Below are 21,419 nucleotides of genomic sequence, written 5' to 3' on the forward strand. Positions count from 1 at the left end.
TCCTGTAACTCTGAATCTGGCTGGAAGTGTTCCAAGTCTGTAGTTGAAAGGTACTCGCTCCAAATGTCTCAATTTGGAGAACATAGCCCCTTTCGTTTACCCCCAAAATCCCCTCAATACAACTGAATCCGTCATCCAAGCCTGTTACTTAACGTATTTTTCTAATTGAAGTACGATTCAGCCCAGCTCTCTCACTCATATGCGATTCCATACTCCAATTATCCATCTGTTCACTGAACTTCATTCAATCTTGATCCCAAGCTGCATTGATTTCAAAGTCAGTGTTCCCTCTTTTTTTTGATTTGCAGCTCCCACTTTTTGAAATTTCCAGCTGCCAGTTTCCCTGCCCAATATCTCCAAAATTACTAGCTCTCTCCCACCTTCAAAAACCTCACTAGAACTTGTGACTGTGCTCTTTGCTCCATCCCCAAGTATTCTATCGCACCCTCTTCCTTCATACTTGGGCTCCTCAAGGCCTCTATTAATACTGTTAGGGCATCTTGTCACATGATAGGTGGGATAAAATTGTAAGCTGTTTGCTCGCATTTATCTAACCCCTGATCATGTCCTCTAATACTCCAAGCATTTGACAATGAGTAAATTAATTATCCTTTATTGAATGCTGTGTTTTTGATATCAACATAATAATGTAAAAGTCAATATTTTGCATTTATAAATATCAAAGGGAAGTCTTTGCACTTCAGTCAAGAGCATTGATATGTCCTTTTACTGATTACCCAAGACTGGAAGGTTCCACAAAAGCCATCAGAAGCTGATTCTTTCCTGGACCTTTGCACAATTATAGTTAATGTTGAAGAGGGACAGAGCAAATGTAACAACAGCTTTTCTCTGGGATTCCTATCACTGAATAAAGAGTTGCTTTCCATCACCATGAAAAACCAAAAATACTTCACTAAAAATAATGATAGATCAGATATTTGCCTCCCTCAGTTTTTTCTGACCTTTTCAACTCAGAATCTTGAAAAAGTGCCCGTTTATAATTTAGCCATAGCTTCTTGTAAAAAGAAATGGTCACTTATGGCACAGTTGGTCAGGGAGTAATTAACACATGGCTGTAGAGGTGAAAGGAAGGTTTGATCCTCTCCACTTTTGTCCCTTCTACCTAATAACTTAACTTTGTGACCTCAACTGTACTGTTGTGGGGAGACATAGTGCTGAGGCCAGACACTACCTTTTCAAGGGGTCAGGAAGTCAGAGAGGGGGGGTCATGCTTGACCATTGTCACATGTCTCTTAGTTAAAATATGTAATTAGAGCCAGTAAGCAAGTTGGCAAGAGCATATTTATAATTTGTGCAGACTGGGAGAGAAGAAAAATCATCTTAGTTGGATTATCTAATAGGATTCATGAGTATCAGTTTAAATATTTAACCTGAAGAAGCGAAGAGAGGCCAGTTTGTCTGTCTCATTAAGGAGCATGTTACATAACCTTGTTCCACATACATTTGATTTTTATACCATTTTTGTGTTAATGCTGAAATAAATTTCCTAAAGCAGTGCTTTAATATTAAATCTATATCAACTAGCTCTTGTTAGATTATTGGTGTTATGCCGAGATTAAAACTACCTGAGATATCCATTGATTTGTGATAGATTATTTAGGTGCGAGGGCTGTAAACATGTTTTCTGAATGTTTCATCAATTTGAAATGCTTAGCTTTCACACTCATGAATGACACTGAGAAACTAAACCATTAGGGCTGGGAGAGATTCAGTAACATAAATCATAACATTAATTAATACGTTGCTATTTGCTTCTGGAACAGGACCCTGGGAACAACACTCCTCCTCAACTTTCCCCATCCCTTAGCCAAAGCACTTACACTGGTGGCTCTCTTGATATCCCCTCTTCCCATTTAATGATGCAAGGGGACGCAAGAAGGCGAATCAATGACAGCTACTTTGAGGATATGCCTAGGTCAAAACTGGAAAGACAAATGGCTCAGGTAAATTGCATTGAATAACATGCAATAGGCTGTTAACCTTGGGTTCCCTTTGCACTAGCTTGGCTTACTTTCCTCATAATTGATTATTTTCTTTGTGAGTTTGTTTGTCATACTGTACACCAGTACTATCTGCTCATCTATCAATTCTGTCTCTTCTATAACTTGGTAAAAAAAAATTAATACATCATTTATACCAAAGCATTTTCACTCAGATTCTCAAAGGAGTTTTATTTTTGATTTTGGTGAAACGTAGAGGTCCTCAGCTGTATGGTTTGTAAGATCTTCAAGTATTTATGTAATTGAGAGCTTGGCCTTATCTAGGATTCCAAGGCTAAACAAAATGGAAAACATGTCTTTGTCTGCATAAAATTCACTGTTTTACATTGTAATTATGTGGATAGTTTGACACTTTGACAATTTGATCTTAGAAAGTGCTGTATGTATTTATTTGATCAGGACATCTGACAGACACATGGTCATCCATAGCATTGTTTTAAGAGTATTGGGGCCAAGCTATTGTAGAAATTATACCAATTGTAAATATAATTTCAGATGAATATAAGGTCTCTCCCTGTACCCCACTTACTAAAATGTTAAGCACAGGTCTTGCATTTAAAAACAGTACATTACAGAGCAATGCTTGCAGCTTGTTCACAAGGAACATGCTAATCATTAAGGATTTATTTGCAGAGATAATGAAAGTTTTAATGCCGGGATTTCAACATTTAATAATATAAATAGAACTGCAGATGCTGAAAGTCTGAAACAAAAACCAGAAATTGCTGGAAAAACTTAGCAGGTCTGGCAGTACCTGTGGAGAGAAAGCAGAGTCGATGTTTTGGGTCCAGTGAGTCTTTTTCAGGGCTGGTCACTGGGCCTAAGCATTGACTCTACTTTCTCCCCGCAGATGCTGCTAGACCTGCTGAGTTCCTCCAGCAATTCTTGGTTTTGTTTCAACTCTCAATGACTGATCTTCTTCTCAAGGCTGTTTCAATGAGCACGTTTGTAGGTAAACTAGTGGCCTGGAGTCTTGGAGATCTGTGTGTTTTGTTATCAGGCTACTAAATGTTCCACACAGGTTTGATTTTGGCTCCAAACCCTTGTAGTCAAACCTTCAAGCCAAACAGGTTCCACTGTACTTTCTTATCCCTTTCTCTCTATCCCCCACTGCTCATCATTAGAGGATGTTTGGTAGTTAGTGCCAAATCAATGCAGATATTGTGTCAAGAAGTAGAATTCAAAATGAATGAATGTAATATGATTACATTGGAACCTCTTTGAGATCAAATCTTACTAGGAAAATGTATAATCTCTGACAAGTCAAATTTATGTGTGAAGGTTCACCATGGGCTCTTGTAATAAGAAAAGAGTTGGTGTGGAATCTTCTTTTGCTCCCTCTTGTATTTATAATATTCTGTAGTGTGGCAGAGATCCAGAACTGACCCTTTTCATATCCACATCAATAAGATGTTTACAACTTAAGCCTTACCATACAGAGGGATGTTGAAGACATGCATAACTATAATGTGAGAGGCATACTCCTAGCCAATATAAAAATAAATGGAATGCATACTTACCATTCCCCCATTTAGATTCAAAAAAGAAAATTTAAAACAAATAATCATTTCTAATGTTCGTTCAATTGACTGAGCATACTATTAGGTTATATTTTGAATGCCCTGTAAAATGCGTGTCTCAATTACCATGCCTGCTCGTCTGTTCAATGGAGTATATAGCCATGGCATATTCTGTGGAGGTACAAACATTATGTTGAGAATGTCTACCTCAGCATTTTGTAATAATTTGATTTATCTTTCAAATTGCTTCCATATTTTGTCTTGACATTGAAAATGGCACAACTACTGTAACTTCCAGACCTCTTTCTAAGTCTCCACTTCAAAGTTCTCATACCCTTATTGTATAGCTATGGCACTCCTCTTTTGTTCATTAAACAGTCTTTTGTTCATTAAACAGTGTTTTGTTGCTATAAAAGGTAATGTTTGTCATTTGACATCCTACTTGCATAACCAATCCAAATCTGTGGTAGACTGTTGCCTGCATCATCTATCCCACTTTATCATAGTGTTTCTTCAAACTTAATAAATTTACATTTAGTCATTATGTCCAAATATTATGCAGTAAGGAAGCAATGGATATTTTTCAGTGGATAGCTGCTGGTATTAATCTTGTTCAACTTCCTTTCTTGTTCCGCACTTGTCATTAGCACACACATTCACACTTCTTTTTAATCCAGTCTGCACCGTACTATGGATTCCCACGGCTGTTGCTCATGGTTTTCCTTGAGATCTTGCTGAAGGCATTCTGAAAATACAAACGAACAATGTGAAAAGAATTATCAGTAACTGGTACCTTGCTTCTCTTAAAATAAAAAATACTGCATTTATTTCCTATGAAAGGTTCCCACACGCAATGTTTCTTTCATAACTGTAATCAACATTCCACAATACATGATATCCATCAAATCTACTGTCATTTTTCTGAATATTTGCCTCTTTTCCTCATGGATTTAATAGAAGTTTTGTTCATTTCATTCCTTCCATTTTAGTTGACCTCATCATCCATTTTGTAACTGCATTTTCAGCACAGAAAATTTTCTTTGATACTTATTTGTCTGCTATATTTATTCACACATTTTAAGAAGTTTTCAAATTTCCTCAACTGATTTGTTTCTGAACAATATCAATTAATCCAATAAATGTACTTTGGTTAATCTTCCTAGCAGCTAAAGTTTGCATTCCTAAAATTCCTCAACGAAAATGCCCAGATGTCTAATGTCAATAGTTCTGATGTTGAATGCTGTGCAACTTTAAGGTTTAGGATTTGATATTTTTATTCTTCAGTGGTGTCACTGCCGTGGGAAAACAAAACAATAAAATGAGTCTTTTAATTATCTTTTGCACCATTGGGATAATGTGTTGAAGGTGGAGTAGACAAAAAGACAACGACAGTCAGCCTACCAAATTGAACTCTGTACCCTTATTATTGTTTCTGAATGCATCGGTTCAACTCATCACCACTTGTGCTGGATGTAGTCTGATCACACTTGGACTTGAGGTGCCTCCCTTGGAAGGAGCTCCAGTGAAAATGAATATCAGTAATAAATCAATTGACAAGTCACTTCTGACTTGTATAAGTCTTGTTACCAAAGCTGTAAGGGACTCTGTAATTCTCTGGTTTAATTTTCCTTTTTTATTTAGCAGGCAGAATGGAGTGAGCCTTCAATCACTCTACGGCCTCCAAATGAAGCCACGTCATCTACGCCTGTACAGTATTGGCAACATCATCCTGAAAAACTGATCTTTCAGTCCTGTGACTATGAAGCATATGTAAGTACTTCTTAGAAAATAGGAATGGGAGGAGAGTAAACTGGGGTTAGCACACTGCACAGTACTTTGTACATGTGTATTCTAATGCTTTCTTAGCAACTGTGTCACCTACTTTAATTTGTCTTAGCTTTTTGTTCAAACTTTATCCCACATTATTTGCCCTCCATCCATTTTGTAGACTGCTTGTTCAGATTTTTTTTCTCTCTCTGGTAAATACTGAGATAATTAATTGTCAAAATATTAATTTTGATAGCAGAAAGCTATTTTGGACCATTATATTTGAAAGTATTTATCATGTATTTTCAGAATTCTCCTTCACATACTATGGATTAAATGTAACTTTCTTTTCTCATGTTTAGTATTTAGGATCTATGCTGGTGAAGGAATTGCGAGGAACAGAGTCAACACAGGATGCCTGCTCTAAGATGCGGGTACGTTGTCTGATGCAGTTTTCACAGTGACATTTGTGCAGTACACCGTTATGTTAATGGAACTGCACTGCCTGTTGAATATTCATATCAGTGTGCACATTAGACAAAGATTGTTTTGTTTTTTAAAAATGTAAAAACTTTTAATTTAAAAAAATGAAATTAAAAAAGTGAAATATTTGTAATATTGCATCATTGCACATTGATGTTCATGTTCAAGAGTTGGTGTGAAACTTATCAACGATCATAATAACGTAATAATCTGGGTGACACAAACACCTTAACCTTAAGCTTCCTGTTCATTTAGGCTGAGGTCAGGAACATCTCTGGATTGGGACATCCCATTAGCACTGCTCCTTTCCATTGCACAATATGTTTTGCTCCATACTCGACACTGCAATTGGCATGAATTATTGATATTTATTATCCTTCAGCTATTAGAATCCTTCAGCTATTCCAATTGGTTTTATAATAGAGATGTGTTTTAGAACATTCGGGAATACTTGGGACCAACGGTGGGAATGAGTAATCACATTCTGAAGTGATTTAAAAATGTGTATAGAGGACTGTGTCTTCTTTGCAGTACATTGGGGAGATGCGTCTGTCCTCCTGGTATTGGTGGCAGAATGTGCAGGAATATTATAACAACATGCAGAATATAAATTAATTGATTGCTGCTCCTGGCCAAAAGAAGATTGAAGCTGTGAATACATTTGAAGGGACGGCCATGCTGCCCTGAGTTATGTTACCATCCTTAATGTTCACAGGAGTGGGAAGGATAATTTGCTGTCCGATGAGAATAAGGTATTCTTAGAACTGAAGAAAACTAAGGTGAATTAGAACACACAATGCGCAACCAGAAACAATCATGTACATATAATCCCAAATAGCTTTTCAAAAGGAATTGGCTGACTGTTTGAGCATGAATCTTTTGAAGGTTTAGAGAAAAGAGCCAGTGTGATTGCTAACTTTTTGAGAAGGCTGAATAAATCCTTTCTGTGCTGAAAATCTCTAAGAATGTAACATATTTTGTTGTATGCCTAATTTGCAAATCTCCTTTGATACTCTTCATCCTTTCTATATGAGCATTCAAATTAGAAGCAGGAGTAGGCCATATGAGCCTAATCTCCCATTTTGACAAGATCATGATTATGGTTTCGATTTGATTTGTCTAGCTATCTGGATGTCCTTTGAATCCCTCTTTCCAGAAACTCTTGTGACATAATACCCTGTCAGTGAATACATGACGTTGTCCATTTATTAGGTGACTTGGGGTCAATTTTACCAGCCTTGAGGCAATCGGTGAGGAGATGGAGTGTCAGGAAACTGTCTCAGTAGGATTCAATCCTATCAGCAGGGTATTTCTTCAGTGACAAAACTCACTGTGGATTGTGGCTCAGCAGCCTCAAGAAATGGGGCGGAGTGTCGATTTGAATAATCAAATGCCCAAATAAAGACTACTTTCCCAGGCCACAGGGATTATACCAATCCCAGAGCAGCCCCACATCAATTGGTCACATGGAAGAAGCTTCCCAAGGGCATCCTGGTTTCCCGACCTTTCAATTACAGAAAAAGAAAAGGAATTGATGCTCACTCTTAGGGTGCATTTGTTTAGAGGCATGTTCAGACTGTTCCCATTCCCTTAGCAGTGGCCACCCCTCTCAGTGATGCTGCTTGGGGTGCAGAACTGAGGGTCCTTAGGTTTGACTGTCCGCACGGAAGGACTGCCCGCAGACCTTAATTAGCCATCTCTGCTGCTTGGCAGCTCTTCATTACATTCTCTTAATAATAGTGCAGGAGAAATCTCACCTCATATTCAACCTAGGAACTACCTCTTATCCAACCATGGGACTTCATTATTTGGAACAATCTCACTCTTGTATCTGATCTTTTCTCTTTTACAAATTTTCTGACTAACAGAGGGTGGGACCATGGCTCAGTGGTTAGCATGGCTGTATCACAGCACCAGGGACCTGGGTTCTGTTGACTGTGTGTGGAGTTTGCACATTCTCCCTGTGCCTGTGTGAGTTTCCTCCCACAATCCAAAGATATGCAGATTAGGTGAAATGGCCATGCCAAATTACCTGTAGTGTCAGGGATGTGTAGGTTAGGTGCATTAGTCAGGGGTAAATCTGGGGTAATACAGTAGGGGAATGGGTTTAGGTGGATTACTCTTTGGAGTGTCAGTGTGGACTTGTTGGGTCAAATGGCCTGTTTCCACATTGGAGGGATTCTATAAACATTATGCTTCTTTACTATGATGAATTAAATAATTAGCATTAACTTTGCAAACATCGAAATTGTTCAACCATCAATGGAATACGGTCATTTTGTTCAAAGAATCAAGTTTCAAATACTTTCTGAACATAGGCCATTGGACTTGAAACATTAACTCTTTTCTCTCCACAGATGCTGCCTGCCCTGCTGAGTTTCTCCAGCAATTTCCATTTTTGTTTGTTTGTTTGTTTGTTCATTTTCAAATATACTTTCAGGATTGAGCTGCAGTAATGCTCTTCCAGTCTGTTTAAAATTGTTTTGTATTTCTAAAATCATTACTTTCGCAGAAAGTAACTCACCTGTCTTGTTTCCCTAAAGGCTTCAGAGCAAATGAAGAAAATTCCTACAATTATACTTTCAATCTCATATAAAGGTGTAAAGTTCATCGATGCTGCAAATAAGGCAAGTGATTAATTTTTCTTGGTATATTTGAGAACCCAAGTGCATATACACTTGAGGCTGGTACAGTAATATGAAGCTCTTCCATCAGCTGTAATGTTTCAAAGTGTGAATGAATCTAGGATCCGTCCAATTTCTGTTGGGTACTGACCACATTAGAAAGCTGTCTGCTCACTAACCAAATCAGTATTGAGAGAAATTATAAATTTGGGAGAAGCTGCAGTGCCCCACTGACGTGGCCAAATAGAGTTGAGGCACATAATGGGTAAGTTTTCTGTCTGCAACATATGGCAAATGTATTCAAAATATGTCTAAACTCATTTATTTCTTTAACATGTGTACAGTTTATTGATTGACTTGATTTATTGTCATGTGTACCTAAGTGTAGCGAAAAGCTTTGTTTGTGAGCAGTACAGAGAGATAGTAGTAAGCAAAGACATGCAGGTCATAAGGTGGTTGCACAGGACATGCACGAGGCCAGATCAACATTAACAACATAAACATTTTTTGAAGTTATTTGAATGTATTCCTAACGAAGGGCTTTTGCCCAAAACGTTGATTTTCCTGCTTCTTGGATGCTGCTTGACGTGCTGTGCTTTTTCAGCACCACTCTATAATTTGAAGTTAGTCAGTCCAACAACAGCAGGGAAAAAGCTGTTATTGAACCTGCTGGTGCATGTGTTCAAGTTTCTGTATCTTCTCCCTGATGGAAGAGGTTGTAGGAGATGATCCGGTGTCACAAAGCAATATTTTTACAGGAAAGCATACTACAACAAAGAAGGGGGTGGGTTTTTTAATGTAAGTTGTAAAAACATAAAGCATGGGGAAAAATACTCAGCTATTCATGACTGTTCTGTCCAGAGACCAGTTACCATCTACTATATCATGGATGTCACCCTACTCATTCAATCTTCTAAGGACAGGTTCTTTAAAGATTCTCACTATGAGCTCACAAAGACCCAGCTGGAGAATATCCATCTACAACCTTACATGCTGTATTGTTCACCATTCACCGGTCTTTGTCCCTGATCAGAGTAATGTGCACACCTGCTGCTCTGGATTGAAGGTGTGTTTGGGGGGCTGGGGGGAGGGTGTAATTGCTTGCGATCTTATGCCTTCCTTGAATATTGTTAATTATATTTTCTCATCTGCTACTCTTCATTCACAGTTTATTTAGTTAGCCCTCTTTAACCAATATTATCATTTCTGCCAGCATTTTAGGAAAAGTAGCAGCCAATGTATATGTATTTCTGCTTCTGAATTTCTATTGAGCTTTGTGTCAGTAGTGCAGAGTCAAGAATAGAATCCCTACTAACCTAGGTATGCCATTATTAATAGAGTATGTTAAGTTAAAAGCAAAAGTATTTTTTGTTATTTTCAGCTGGTTCCAGGCTGAATGTTTAGTTTTAATAATAGCTATGCGCTAACCAAATATTTCCATGCTATTTCCTTTCCCACTTCTATGTGGTCAGAGTGTTGTTTTACCCTTTAATGATTGGATTTTGGTGAATTTCACCATTTGACTTAGCCTACCTTAGAGTAGCATCCATTTATCCTGTACACATTCGCACTGAATCTTGCATTCACATCTACAACTAGTTTGACTAATAGGTATCGTGGAGCATTTTCACTTAGGTGCCAGGGAATGGTAATCTGTAATAAGTGAGATTCCAACTATCTATCTTTGACACTCAGAGACATGGCCATTTCTGAATTCCCCTACTATGAAAATACTGGTAAATCTACTCAGAAACATACCTGGACCAGACACATAAATAAGATGGCTACCACAAGAGCAGATCAGAGCCTGGGAACTCTGCAGTGTGCAACCCATTTTCTGACTCTTCAATACTGACCATATACAAGGTACAATTCAGGATTGTGATGGAATACTCCCCATCATGTGGATGGGTTCAACAACACCTCAAGGAGTTCATCAACATGTAAGCCATGGCAACCTGTTTGATTGGTGTCTATTTCACTACCTTCACACTTCGTCCCGTCAGCACTAGCATGTAGGAAGAGTAGTGCATCATCTGTTAGATGCAATGCAACAATTCATCATGACTCCTTCAATAGCACCTTCTGCATACCTGCAACTTCAACCCAAGAAATGCAGAAGGGAAGTAGATGCATGAAAACTGAAAAATCCCCTCCAAGCCACATATCATTTGGACTTGATATAATATCAGTGGTCCTTGGTTATTACTGAGTCAAAAATCCTATCTCCAGGATAGCGGTTTAGGTATATCAGGAGGACTGCAGTGTTCAAGAATAGCGGCTCACCACCATCTTTCCAAGGGCATTTGGAGATGGACAGCAAATGTTGCCCTTGCCAATGTTGTTAAGCTTTCAATTTAAAAAAAACCTTAGCCATTTTACTCACTGCATCAAGATCTCTGTGCATATCAGCAATCTCTGTTGTGACTCTAATCTTGTCACAGGAATCAATGCATTTAAGGTATTTGAAAAGACATATGTATCTGTACAGATATTAATGTAAAGTGCATTAACAGTGGCAGAGCACTAAACGAGAAATTGGAAAGGCAGTGTGGGGAATCCAGTTATTAAATAAGCGTATGGTGAGAAATTATATTTTCATTTAATGATTTGCTGCTTTAGAGTGTGTAAAGAAAAACAGATTGGTCTCCATATCTTGGGAACTGAAATGGTCTAATTTCCTGGACCAGAGTTTTCTCTCACTAAAATTCATACAATGTGTAGGAGACCTGATCAGAATTTATTAATCACTGGAGTTGTGGTTTTGAAAACATGAGCTCTAAGCAGCATAAAGTATTAAATTCAACACTGAAAGCATAAGCTCCGATGATCCTTCAAGTATAGTTGTCAACATTTCCCAGGCTGGAGACCAAGCTGAAGTTAACCTGACACATTAACTTTTCTTCCACTGTTTGAACTTTGGGATGGTGTCATTTCATCAAAATAATTTTCAAAGATAACCAAATTACACTGATTTGAAATGCTGTTGCAAAATAGATGCAACCTATTTAACTCTTAATAGCCAGATATCACCTCAGGGTTCATTTGAAAACCAAAGAGAATTGCCTTATGGCAGCTGCAATTCAGATGTAAGTTATCACTACAGAAAATCTCTTCTCCCTCTATTTATAACCGAACATCTGCCACGAGTCTTTCTTAAACATGCCTTTACAGTTTAGCTAAAGGCATTTAGTACTTCCATTCACTTGGCAAGAACCTTCAGCTTTTCTATAAAGTGAATGATTCCAGTTAGCTGAGCTAAACTTTTGCCACCCAACTTTTTGAAGTTGACAGGAGCCAGTTGAAAATTTGCAGTCTGTGCATTAATGTATTAATTACCAATGACCCTTCAGGCAACAATCTGTATAAATATATCACCATGCAAAGAAAAGTTGGAGGGGTTTTTTAAAAGAACTTTACTAAATGGAAAAAGTCCCTCATTCATCTTATGATTGGTTTTATAGAGGTTTCAGTTACTCAGTAGAATTTTTGAATGGTCATTGCTACCTGTCCATGGCATTCTAAACTTGTTCTGTTGTGTGAACGTACTAGTGAGTGAGCATTTTGTCATCTGTTAACTGAAATTGATGCAGCCAGATAATGTTATCCCGGCTGGGGTAGTCATACGGGCTGAGGGGCAACAACAGTGTTCTGAAGCACGAAAACAGAATTAACGCAGTCAGTGCGGACTCCTAACAAGTTACACTTCCTAAATCAGGCACACCAGTGTTATTTTCTTTTATTACAAACAAAGCAGTATCATGTCTTCCTGTGTAGTGGTGGGCCTTGCCTAATTATGTGTCCTGAGGTTTCTACGTATTAGTTCAGCCCTGCAAATGTCTTATTCTGTTATTTGTGAACCTGCTAATTTTAGTTCATTCTTTTAATCATCCACAGAATATCATCACAGAACATGAAATTCGGAACATTTCTTGCGCTGCTCAAGACCCTGAGGATCTTTCTACTTTTGCTTACATCACCAAAGACTTAAAGTCGAGTTACCACTACTGTCATGTATTCAGCGCGTTTGATGTGGTCAGTCTCTTGGCATTTTTCATTTTTTTCTGAACTGGCAAAAAATTTTTAGGTGTGTTTTTTTTTGTTCCATTTTCTTGCTTGGATTCGTCTATGCCACTGAGCTGGGTGAAAAATAACCAACAGTGTTTTCTGTTTCAGCTTTTGTAGAGTAATTAGGTGAAACCATTTGCAAAGGATTGTGATTATCTGAGAGATGTGCAAAAATGAGCAAACAAACAGTCTGTAGTGTCTCTGTTGACCCACAGTCAACTCAAGCTCTGATAGGTGAGGTCCACCAGCATTGTTCACTGGAGACATTTATATCATCTATTTTCAAAAGAGTAAAATTAAATTGAAGTTGACACATTTGCTTTTTGTAGTATAGAACACTTTTTTTATAGCTTGCAATGTAGATTTTAATTCTGGCAATTTATTAAATTACATTTCAGATTCTTTTAAACACAAAATAAAAGTAAAAGGGACAGTAGAAAAGCAGGACTTTTACTGAGCTTCAGGCCTCTGACAAATGCTTCAGAGACATGAATTCAAAACCTATCACAGCTGCTAGAGGCATTTAAATTCAGTTAATTGATAGTTAGAAATCACATGTTGGTCTTGTTAATAAAGATCATGAAACAATCATTTTGTAGTAGAAATCCATCTAGTTCACTAGCATTCTTCAGAAGAGGAATATGCCAGCTTTATCCATTCTGGCCTATATATGACTTCAGACCCCACAGCAGTGCCCTCTGACATGATCTTGAAAGCCATTCAGTTGCATCACATCAGCTAATGAAAAGTTCAACAATAAAAATAACTCCCTAGAGGAACACTGGGTGTGGTGGCACCAAATGGATTGCAGTGGTTGAAGAAGGCAGCTTACCGGCATTTTCGCAAGGATGAGTAATACAGGTGACCTGTGCATCTCCCAAGCAGAGTCGTAGAGACATACAGCATGGAAATAGGCCCTTCAGTCCAACTCGTCTGTGCCGACTAGATATCCCAAACCAATCTAGTCCCATCTTCCAGCATCCGGCCCATATCCCTCCAAATGCTTCCTATTCATTTACCCATCCAGATGCCTTTTAAATGTAGCAATTGTAATAGCCTCCACCACTTCCTCTGGCAGCTCATTCCATAGTCATACCACCCTCTGAGTGAAAAAGCTGCCCCTTAGATCTCTTTTACATCTTTCCCCTCTCATCCTAAACCTATGCCCTCTAGTTCTGGACTCCCCCCATCCCAGGGAAAAGACTTTGTCTATTTATCCTATCCATGCCCCTCATGATTCTGTAAAACTCTATAAGGTCACACCTCAGCCTCCGACGCTCCAGGGAAAACAGCCCTAGCCTATTCAATCTCTCCTTATAGCTCAAATCCTCCAACCCTGGCAACATCAATGTAAATCGTTTCTGAACCCTTTCAAGTTTCACAATATCTTTCCGATAGGAAGGAGACCAGAATTGCATGCAATATTCCAACAGTGGCCTAACCAACATGACCTCCGAACTCCTGTACTCAATACTCTGACCAATAAAGGAAAGCAAACCAAATGTCTGTTTCACCATCCTATCTCAGAATAAATAAATACACAAATATGATAAAAGACCAATATCTGGTACATCACATTCTGTCTCTTGTGACCAAGTGGATTCCTTTAGAAGTGTATTCAACAAGCAGGCATTTGATTTAGATGAAGCTGACAAAGTAGACAGTCTATTGCTCATTATTCAATATATGCCAATGTAACTAGTTGACCCTCAAATTCACAGTTGTCCTATTTTATATTTTCAAGGCATATTTTATGACAATTGTCACTTTCCAGAAACATTTCAAGGAATGATTTTTTTCATAAATTTAACAACTAAAATAACATTTAATATTTAACAATCACTCATAAAATACAGGTTGGGTGAATTTAGGTGGATTGTGGTAGATTAGTGATTTTGAGAAAATGTGACTTGAGATCTCTCTGTGGATTGCATTAAGCAAATTAATTTGGAATAAGTAGCTACTATTGGTAATGGCAATCATAGTTGTCGTAAAAAGCCATCTGCTAAACTCATGTCCTATAGCGCAAAAAAGCTTTTGTCATTACCTGATCTCGCCTCCAAGCCTACAGCAATGTGTTTGATTCTTAAGTGCCTTCTGAAATGTCCTTTTGTTGAACTTCCTTTTTGAGGATGAGCAATAAAGGCTAGCATTGCAGAGATGTCTATATCCTTTGAATAAGTGAATTTTGGAGGTTCATCTTATATATTTGAGTCCACATAATACATGATTCCAAACATAATTTCTGTATTATCATTGAATGCTAGTGTTGTGACTTGAATATCTTCCCATAATATGTCTTTAGCTCTACTGTGTTCAAAAGCATAATCATTTCCAGTGTTTGAGTCCTTTATATGGCAGAGTTGCCATTAAGATTAATAGAGGAGTCTATTGCCTATGTAAGGCTTTAGGCTGTGCAGAATTGGCTAACTCAGACTGTCATTGTATAGCTAAACTAGTTAAATAAAGCTGAGGCTATCTTCATTCCATAATGTTCTTAAGGTATATATATTGCTTATGTAATGTTATGGCATAGATTGTAGGCCAGACAGGCAAGTATCTTGAAAGACAGTTAAGATGACACAACAGTTATGTGTTGTTTCGGTATAAAGACCTACACGTCAGTCACATTCTGTATCTTGGAATCTCTGCAGTCAGTTGTTTTTTTTGTGTACAATGTATACTAACATTAGTAAGCAGAAAACACAATGTAATTCTTTGATATTATAGCTTTACCAATAGTTGCTGTAAATAAACATCAAGATATCTGATGCAATAGAACACAACACATCTATGGTTCATGTTACACAGGCTAACATATAGAAAACCATGAAAGGTATCATGTTGGCACAAGTGAGCATTAAAAATCAGTTGTGACAACTAGCTAGGGGCACTACATGGATTTTAAGGGCAGAACAGGTCACAGCACAATGGCAGGTTTGAAATGTTTTTCCTAACCGTCATCAATCCTTCTCACCAACTCGCCAACTGAGAGCTGAAGTTACAACTATAAACAAGACTGAAGTACCAAAATTAATGGTCCCAACCTGTACTGAAATGCAGTGAATGTACTGTCTCTCTCTCTCTCTGTTTCTATTTAACAAAAAATGAATGAGAGGCTGCTGGAAATCAAATTTTAAAACAAAATGCACTTAAAGTGCTGCTGGACAACCCCAATCTAAGGGAGCTGGGCCTGGAACAAAATATTGTGGGAAAACAATCACAGCATAAAGTGATTTTCCACCTGTATCCAATATCAGCTGATTCCATCACTTTCACTTCCAAATTAGCTCCTCACATTTTTATTAAAGTCTTTGTGATGACATTAATGTGAATGTCACATACAGATAAAACCTACGACTACAAGACTGCAATTTTGAAGGGGCAATAACACAATATATAAAAAAAAATACAAAAGCACAGAAAAGAGCTACACTGTCATACAACTTCTTATTATGTCATTTTAAAGAGCAAGAAGGAAACACATAGCAATGATTTGGCATTCTATGGATATTCTATCAGAACTTCAGTTATTTAAATAAAATATCAATCTTTATGGATCAACAGGCAAATGACACAGAATAACAAGCAGTCAAACCTCTCATTTTGGGGACTGAAACGTCCAAGAAGAATAAAGTCCTTTAGTATTTCTGATGATGACTGCAAAGATCCTGACCATTTCTTTTAAGATCTTCAAAGATCACCTCAAAGGTTGAGTCAGTTTCAGGTTACACAAGCTGACTGTTTGTCATAACGCCAACAGTTATGTGAAGCAATCGATCAATTCATAGGTGTCATGCAAAGCTACAGAATGAGAGTTCACAGAAAATAACTTAGCTGAAAGGCTTATAGAACTGGTTATCGCCACCAGAACTATTCAATCTCCCAGGAAAGCACTTTTGAACAAGCCCCAGAACTATACCATCAGTGCACCGTTAGACTCTGCTCTGTCGTTATTATGTAATACATATCAGATCAGAGAGTCTAGTACTGGTAAGGTAATCACATGACATCATGTGACTTCTGTAAAAGTACCTTGCCCCCCTTCAGCCACTCTTTAAGATGGACTCCAAATAGTCACTTGGTTATGTATATATCATGTACAGTTAGCATAGAACCCAGACTCTGTGTTTAAGTCTGTGACACTATAGTGTTGTAAATAATTAGAATTGTAAATAAACTTCATCAGACTCTTTGGTGTATGTATCATGGACTAATATACAGTAAATATATGGTAAGGTACAGGTGAAGGCAGTGGCCTGGCAGTATTGTTGCTCGACTATTAATCCAGAGACACAATGTCCTGAGTTTGAATCATGGTTGGAGGTGGAATTTGAATTCAAAACAAATCTGAAATTAGGAGTCTAATAATGACCTTGGAACCTTTGTCGTTTGTCGGAAAAAGAGAATCTGGTTCACTAATGTCCTCTAGGATGGAAACTGCCATCTTTACCTGGTAAGGCCCATATTTAACTCAAGACCCATAACACTCTTGATTCTTAACTGCCCTCTGAGTAGTTAGAGGCAGGGAAATAAATGTTGGCTTCACCATTGACACCTATATCCCATGAATCAATAAAAAGAAAAAACACAAACGGCATCATGTATTTTGTTGGATAATGCTGATAAATGACATTAAATTTAGAAATGTTTACTACCCCCCTGAATATGACTTTCTGTTACTATATAGTTAATAAAATTATAGGATGATCCAACCACAACCTTAGATTACAGGGTTATTGCAATTGGCCTAATCTTAAACTGCAAAACTTTATAATCTGATTTATAGGAACCTTTAATATTTCTAGCTTATAATTAAGCTTGCATAAATTTTTGAAAACTGTATCCCTCCTTTCTAAAACAATGCAAATTAATATATTTAATGGAACCTGCAACTTGCATTGCAAAACTTAGTGGCGATTAGATAGTTTTTCTTTGCAACGGGATGGTGGCACAGTGGTTAGCACTGCTACCTCACAGCGCCAGAAACCCGGGTTCAATTCCTGACTCAGGCGACTGTGTGGAGTTTGCACATTCTCCCCGTGTCTGCGTGGGTTTCCTCCGGGTGCTCCGGTTTCCTCCCACAGTCCAAAGATGTGCAGGTCAGGTGAACTGGCCATGCTAAATTGCCCATAGTGTTAGGTAAAGGGGTAAATGTAGGGGAATGGGTGGGTTGCGCTTCGGCGGGTCGGTGTGGACTTGTTGGGCCGAAGGGCCTGTTTCCACACTGTAAGTAATCTAAAAGAAAACTGTTCAATGGCAGCTTCATTTAGTCGACTTGCAGAATTTATCAATTAATGTTTAGAATGAACTCAATTAAAGGCGCAACCTTGCTATATAACGGGAAGGATTATGCTTTAGAACACAGTAGAGCTACGGACACATTATGGGAAGATGCTCAAGTCAGAATACTAGCCAATCCTGAGAATTTTGTATTAGTATTCCAATGATAATACAGAAGTGATATTTGGGTTTATATATTATGTGGACTCAAATATATAAAAAAGGTGAACCTCCAAAATTCACTTATTCAAAGGAGAAGGGCATCTCTGCAACACTAGCCTTTCTTAATCATCTTAAACAGGGAGTTCAATCTACTAGAGCACTGGGAGAAAACATACTTTTAATTTCGACATTGTGAGATCTAAGGATCAATTATGGGAAGATGTTCAAGTCACAACATTAGCCATCCAGAGAATATTTGTAGAAGCATTCTAATGGTAATATACTGGAAATAGTTCAAACAGAAATGGCTAGAAAATGAACCCCAGTGCTGCAGACGTCTCCAGTTAGAATCAGCAACTCAGCTGCAGTGGAATAGATCCTGTTGTTTCCATGGAGATCCAGAGTGTTGCAGTGAAAGTTGTTGGCAGTAAGCGCATTAGATATTAGCAATCTGTCAGTTAAAACTGCTGATACAATACAACCTTTGAATCGTAATTACATTACGTAGCCTCAGAGAGCAAAATATAATTAGGTAGTATGAATAATCTGTCAAAAGCAAACACCCTGGAGTTATTTATTTATATATTGATACTCCTATCAAATCAGAAGTGCGTCAGTTGGTGCAAAACATCAAGAAAAACAAGTTTAAGGGAGAATTTTACTAAAGCAGCTTGAGCGCACGAACTTATTGTAATGTTTGATATGATGAGTTGGACTTGACTTTAATTATGAAACATGCCATATTTAAGGTAATGTGCTGCTGGTTTAAAATTAATAAAAGATAATGTAACAAGACATGACATCCATCATTCTTATATTAATAATATGGATTAGAATAATAAACATAGTTCAGAGTGCTCTGTTTCTCATCTCCTATCCACTGAAGTTAGAAAATATAGTCATTTGCGCACAATTTCATCCAGTTGAATTTTATTAAGTTGCCTTCAAATGATACTTATAAATCCAACAATTGTCTTGTTTCTCTCATTTCTCCTCCAGAATTTAGCCTATGAGATCATTTTAACACTTGGACAAGCTTTCGAAGTGGCTTATCAGTTGGCCCTACAAGCCAGGAAAGGTGGCCACGGCCCGCCCACAATGCAAGATAGCCTTGAAAGTAAAGCTGGCAAACCCATTCCAAAGCCGCGAGCAAGTATCCGGAAATCTGTGGTAAGAGTCTAATAAGCAGATAGATGCATAGCAACAAGATGGATCCTTTTCTGCTTGTTATTGGCAGTAAGCAATTCATTGTATCTCAGTGCCGCACTTGGAGATCTTGTGCATTAAGGACTAGCTGTCTGCTGATATAAATTGGATGCGAGATTGTTTAACATGCAACAAACAGTCAGAAGGAAATAAGTTAACAATGACCTTTCAATAGTAATTATACAAATGAATTGCTATCTGACATGCACATTGTTGTATGTGCTGCTAGTGAGCTGTTGCAAACAGTAAATCGAGACTGAAATTTCTCCATAGGGACCTGCGGCAAGCCAAAGCTTGCTTTTGTCACCAACAGAGGAGTTATAATGTATCCAAGAAATACGGTTTCTGACTATGAGTTAAATCATTAATCATGTGAGATTTCTAACCTTTATTGTTTATCAGTGGAAGAGCAGGAAAGATGACAAGCATATTTGTAACATATTCTGCTAATCGCTAACTTAAATATGAATTAATTGAGCCCACTTTATCATTTTGCTGCTAGGTATGCAATGCTATTTTTGGGAGGGTGATTAAGTGGAGACATGCTCCATACCTCCTGATGCCCAGTTGTAAAGTTGAGAGTGCAGAAACCCTGGCAGCAGGTTACTGGCTCATTATCTTCGCCCAGGAATGGTAACCAGGATAGAATTGAAACATGACTAAACAGACTAATCATGCAGTATATATAGAATAGATCATTCCTAAACCTGTGCAGCATGAAAAAATACATCAGCTCAAACGCATTTCTACTTGAATGCATTCAGTCTGCTGGTTCTCAATATGGGTGATTTCAGCTAACAGGAAACAACTCTTGAAATGACCATTAAAAACTAATCTGCTATTCGATAACTGGTTAAGAAAAGATTTGTGAGGATGCTATCACAAATCTACAGAAATTTGATTTAATGTCTTTCCAGTTTAATGTGAAAACCTGTGGGAAAGGTTCAACTACAAAAGTGAGGGGGAGGGGTGACCATTAAATTTGCATAGATTTTAATTTCAATAAAGTTATGACTCTGACATAAAGTACCAGAAATGCTGTAGGATAGGATGTGCAAGCTTTAATTAATTTCTTTTTAGTTTGCTATTTTAGTTTCCTCTTCTCTGTCTTATTTTGAAATATTAAGTGAAAAGAAACAAACCCCTGAGCTGTTCCCCTCTCTCTGCATTCCAAATGACATAAGAAAAACTGGTAAACTGTTTCCTCAACCATCCTGTGCTCTCAGTCCACCCATCAAGACAAAAGGATCCTAGCTGTCATGATCATTTATCCTACACTATGCCACAGAAGGAAAGTGTGAATAACCTTAGCCTGGCCCCTCAAACTCTGATGGATTATAACAGTTTGGTCTGTTAGCCACAGTCTGAGTTACTGTCTTGTTGCCTGCATTCATCAGAAACTCACCACCTGTCCCCAGCTATCGATTCACTCAGCTGTTGCAGGCATAAACTCTGACTTAATTGCTGCACATTCTAGAGAAAGGATTCACAATTACCTCACACAATCGGTGAATCAATGTAACATATTCTGCAGAAAATTCCAGCTTTCTAACATTGCAGCAAGCACCTGGATAAAAGTATCGTAGTTATGAATGAACAAGCCTACATTGGCAAAATAACTCAAAATAAATGCCCTGCACTTTGACACTTTATATGTTAATCTGAAAAAAGGAACTCTCAAATTCAAGCAAAAACTGCATGTTCTGATAGAACTCTGTTCCAACTATAGTCCTGTATTTGAAGAAGGAAAGCATGAGGGAATACTGAATTGTTCTAAACGTTGAAACCTGCTACAGCATACAGTGTAGCACCAGCACAGATTTCATTCACATAGGGACACTTTATAGCAATATTTCTCAAAACAGCGAATGTATTTTTAATGTTGACACTGCTGTCTTTGTCTGCTCCATCTTCTTGTGTCGCTGTCCCCCACTCTTTGCTCCGTCACTTGTGTGAACAGTAATTTCTTTTAATAGTTTGGAGTTCATGGACCCTTTCCAAATCGTCATTTTCAGGCAGCTCAGGAAATGGATGATTAATGAGAGAATCATTCTTGAATTTTTCTTGTGATTTGTCTGTCCTGGCCTCATTCACTGCTCTGCTGGCTATTAATAGCACCCACATGCTGCAGCCAGAGAGTTACTGCTTTCCCATAAATTTTCAGTATGACAACTTGGCATTATCCCCTTGAAAACGCAACCTATTTTATTGGCACTGATAAAAAGCTTCAGGGGAAGCCTTTTGGCAGTGATAGCTGGTGTCAAAGGTGGCTAGCAATGGTCCAA

General features: G+C 37.9%; 1 protein-coding gene across 12 annotated transcripts in view; it reads left to right on the forward strand.

Annotated features, from left to right (window-relative positions):
• Positions 1-21,419, forward strand: part of anks1b (ankyrin repeat and sterile alpha motif domain containing 1B) — an 815,114-nt gene that overhangs the window by 783,805 nt on the left and 9,890 nt on the right. For 8 of the 12 annotated variants that reach the window (XM_060842911.1, XM_060842914.1, XM_060842910.1 and 5 more), the window contains 6 exons: positions 1,785-1,964; positions 5,183-5,311; positions 5,671-5,742; positions 8,335-8,418; positions 12,313-12,450; positions 18,928-19,098. In XM_060842911.1, coding sequence (XP_060698894.1) covers positions 1,785-1,964; positions 5,183-5,311; positions 5,671-5,742; positions 8,335-8,418; positions 12,313-12,450; positions 18,928-19,098 — 774 coding nt within the window. The remainder of the gene's footprint in view (positions 1-1,784; positions 1,965-5,182; positions 5,312-5,670; positions 5,743-8,334; positions 8,419-12,312; positions 12,451-18,927; positions 19,099-21,419) is intronic. The other 4 variants (XM_060842915.1, XM_060842921.1, XM_060842918.1 and 1 more) reach the window with 2 other exon arrangements.

This window comes from Hemiscyllium ocellatum, chromosome 23, assembly GCF_020745735.1.
Source record: "Hemiscyllium ocellatum isolate sHemOce1 chromosome 23, sHemOce1.pat.X.cur, whole genome shotgun sequence".
NCBI lineage: Eukaryota > Metazoa > Chordata > Chondrichthyes > Orectolobiformes > Hemiscylliidae > Hemiscyllium > Hemiscyllium ocellatum.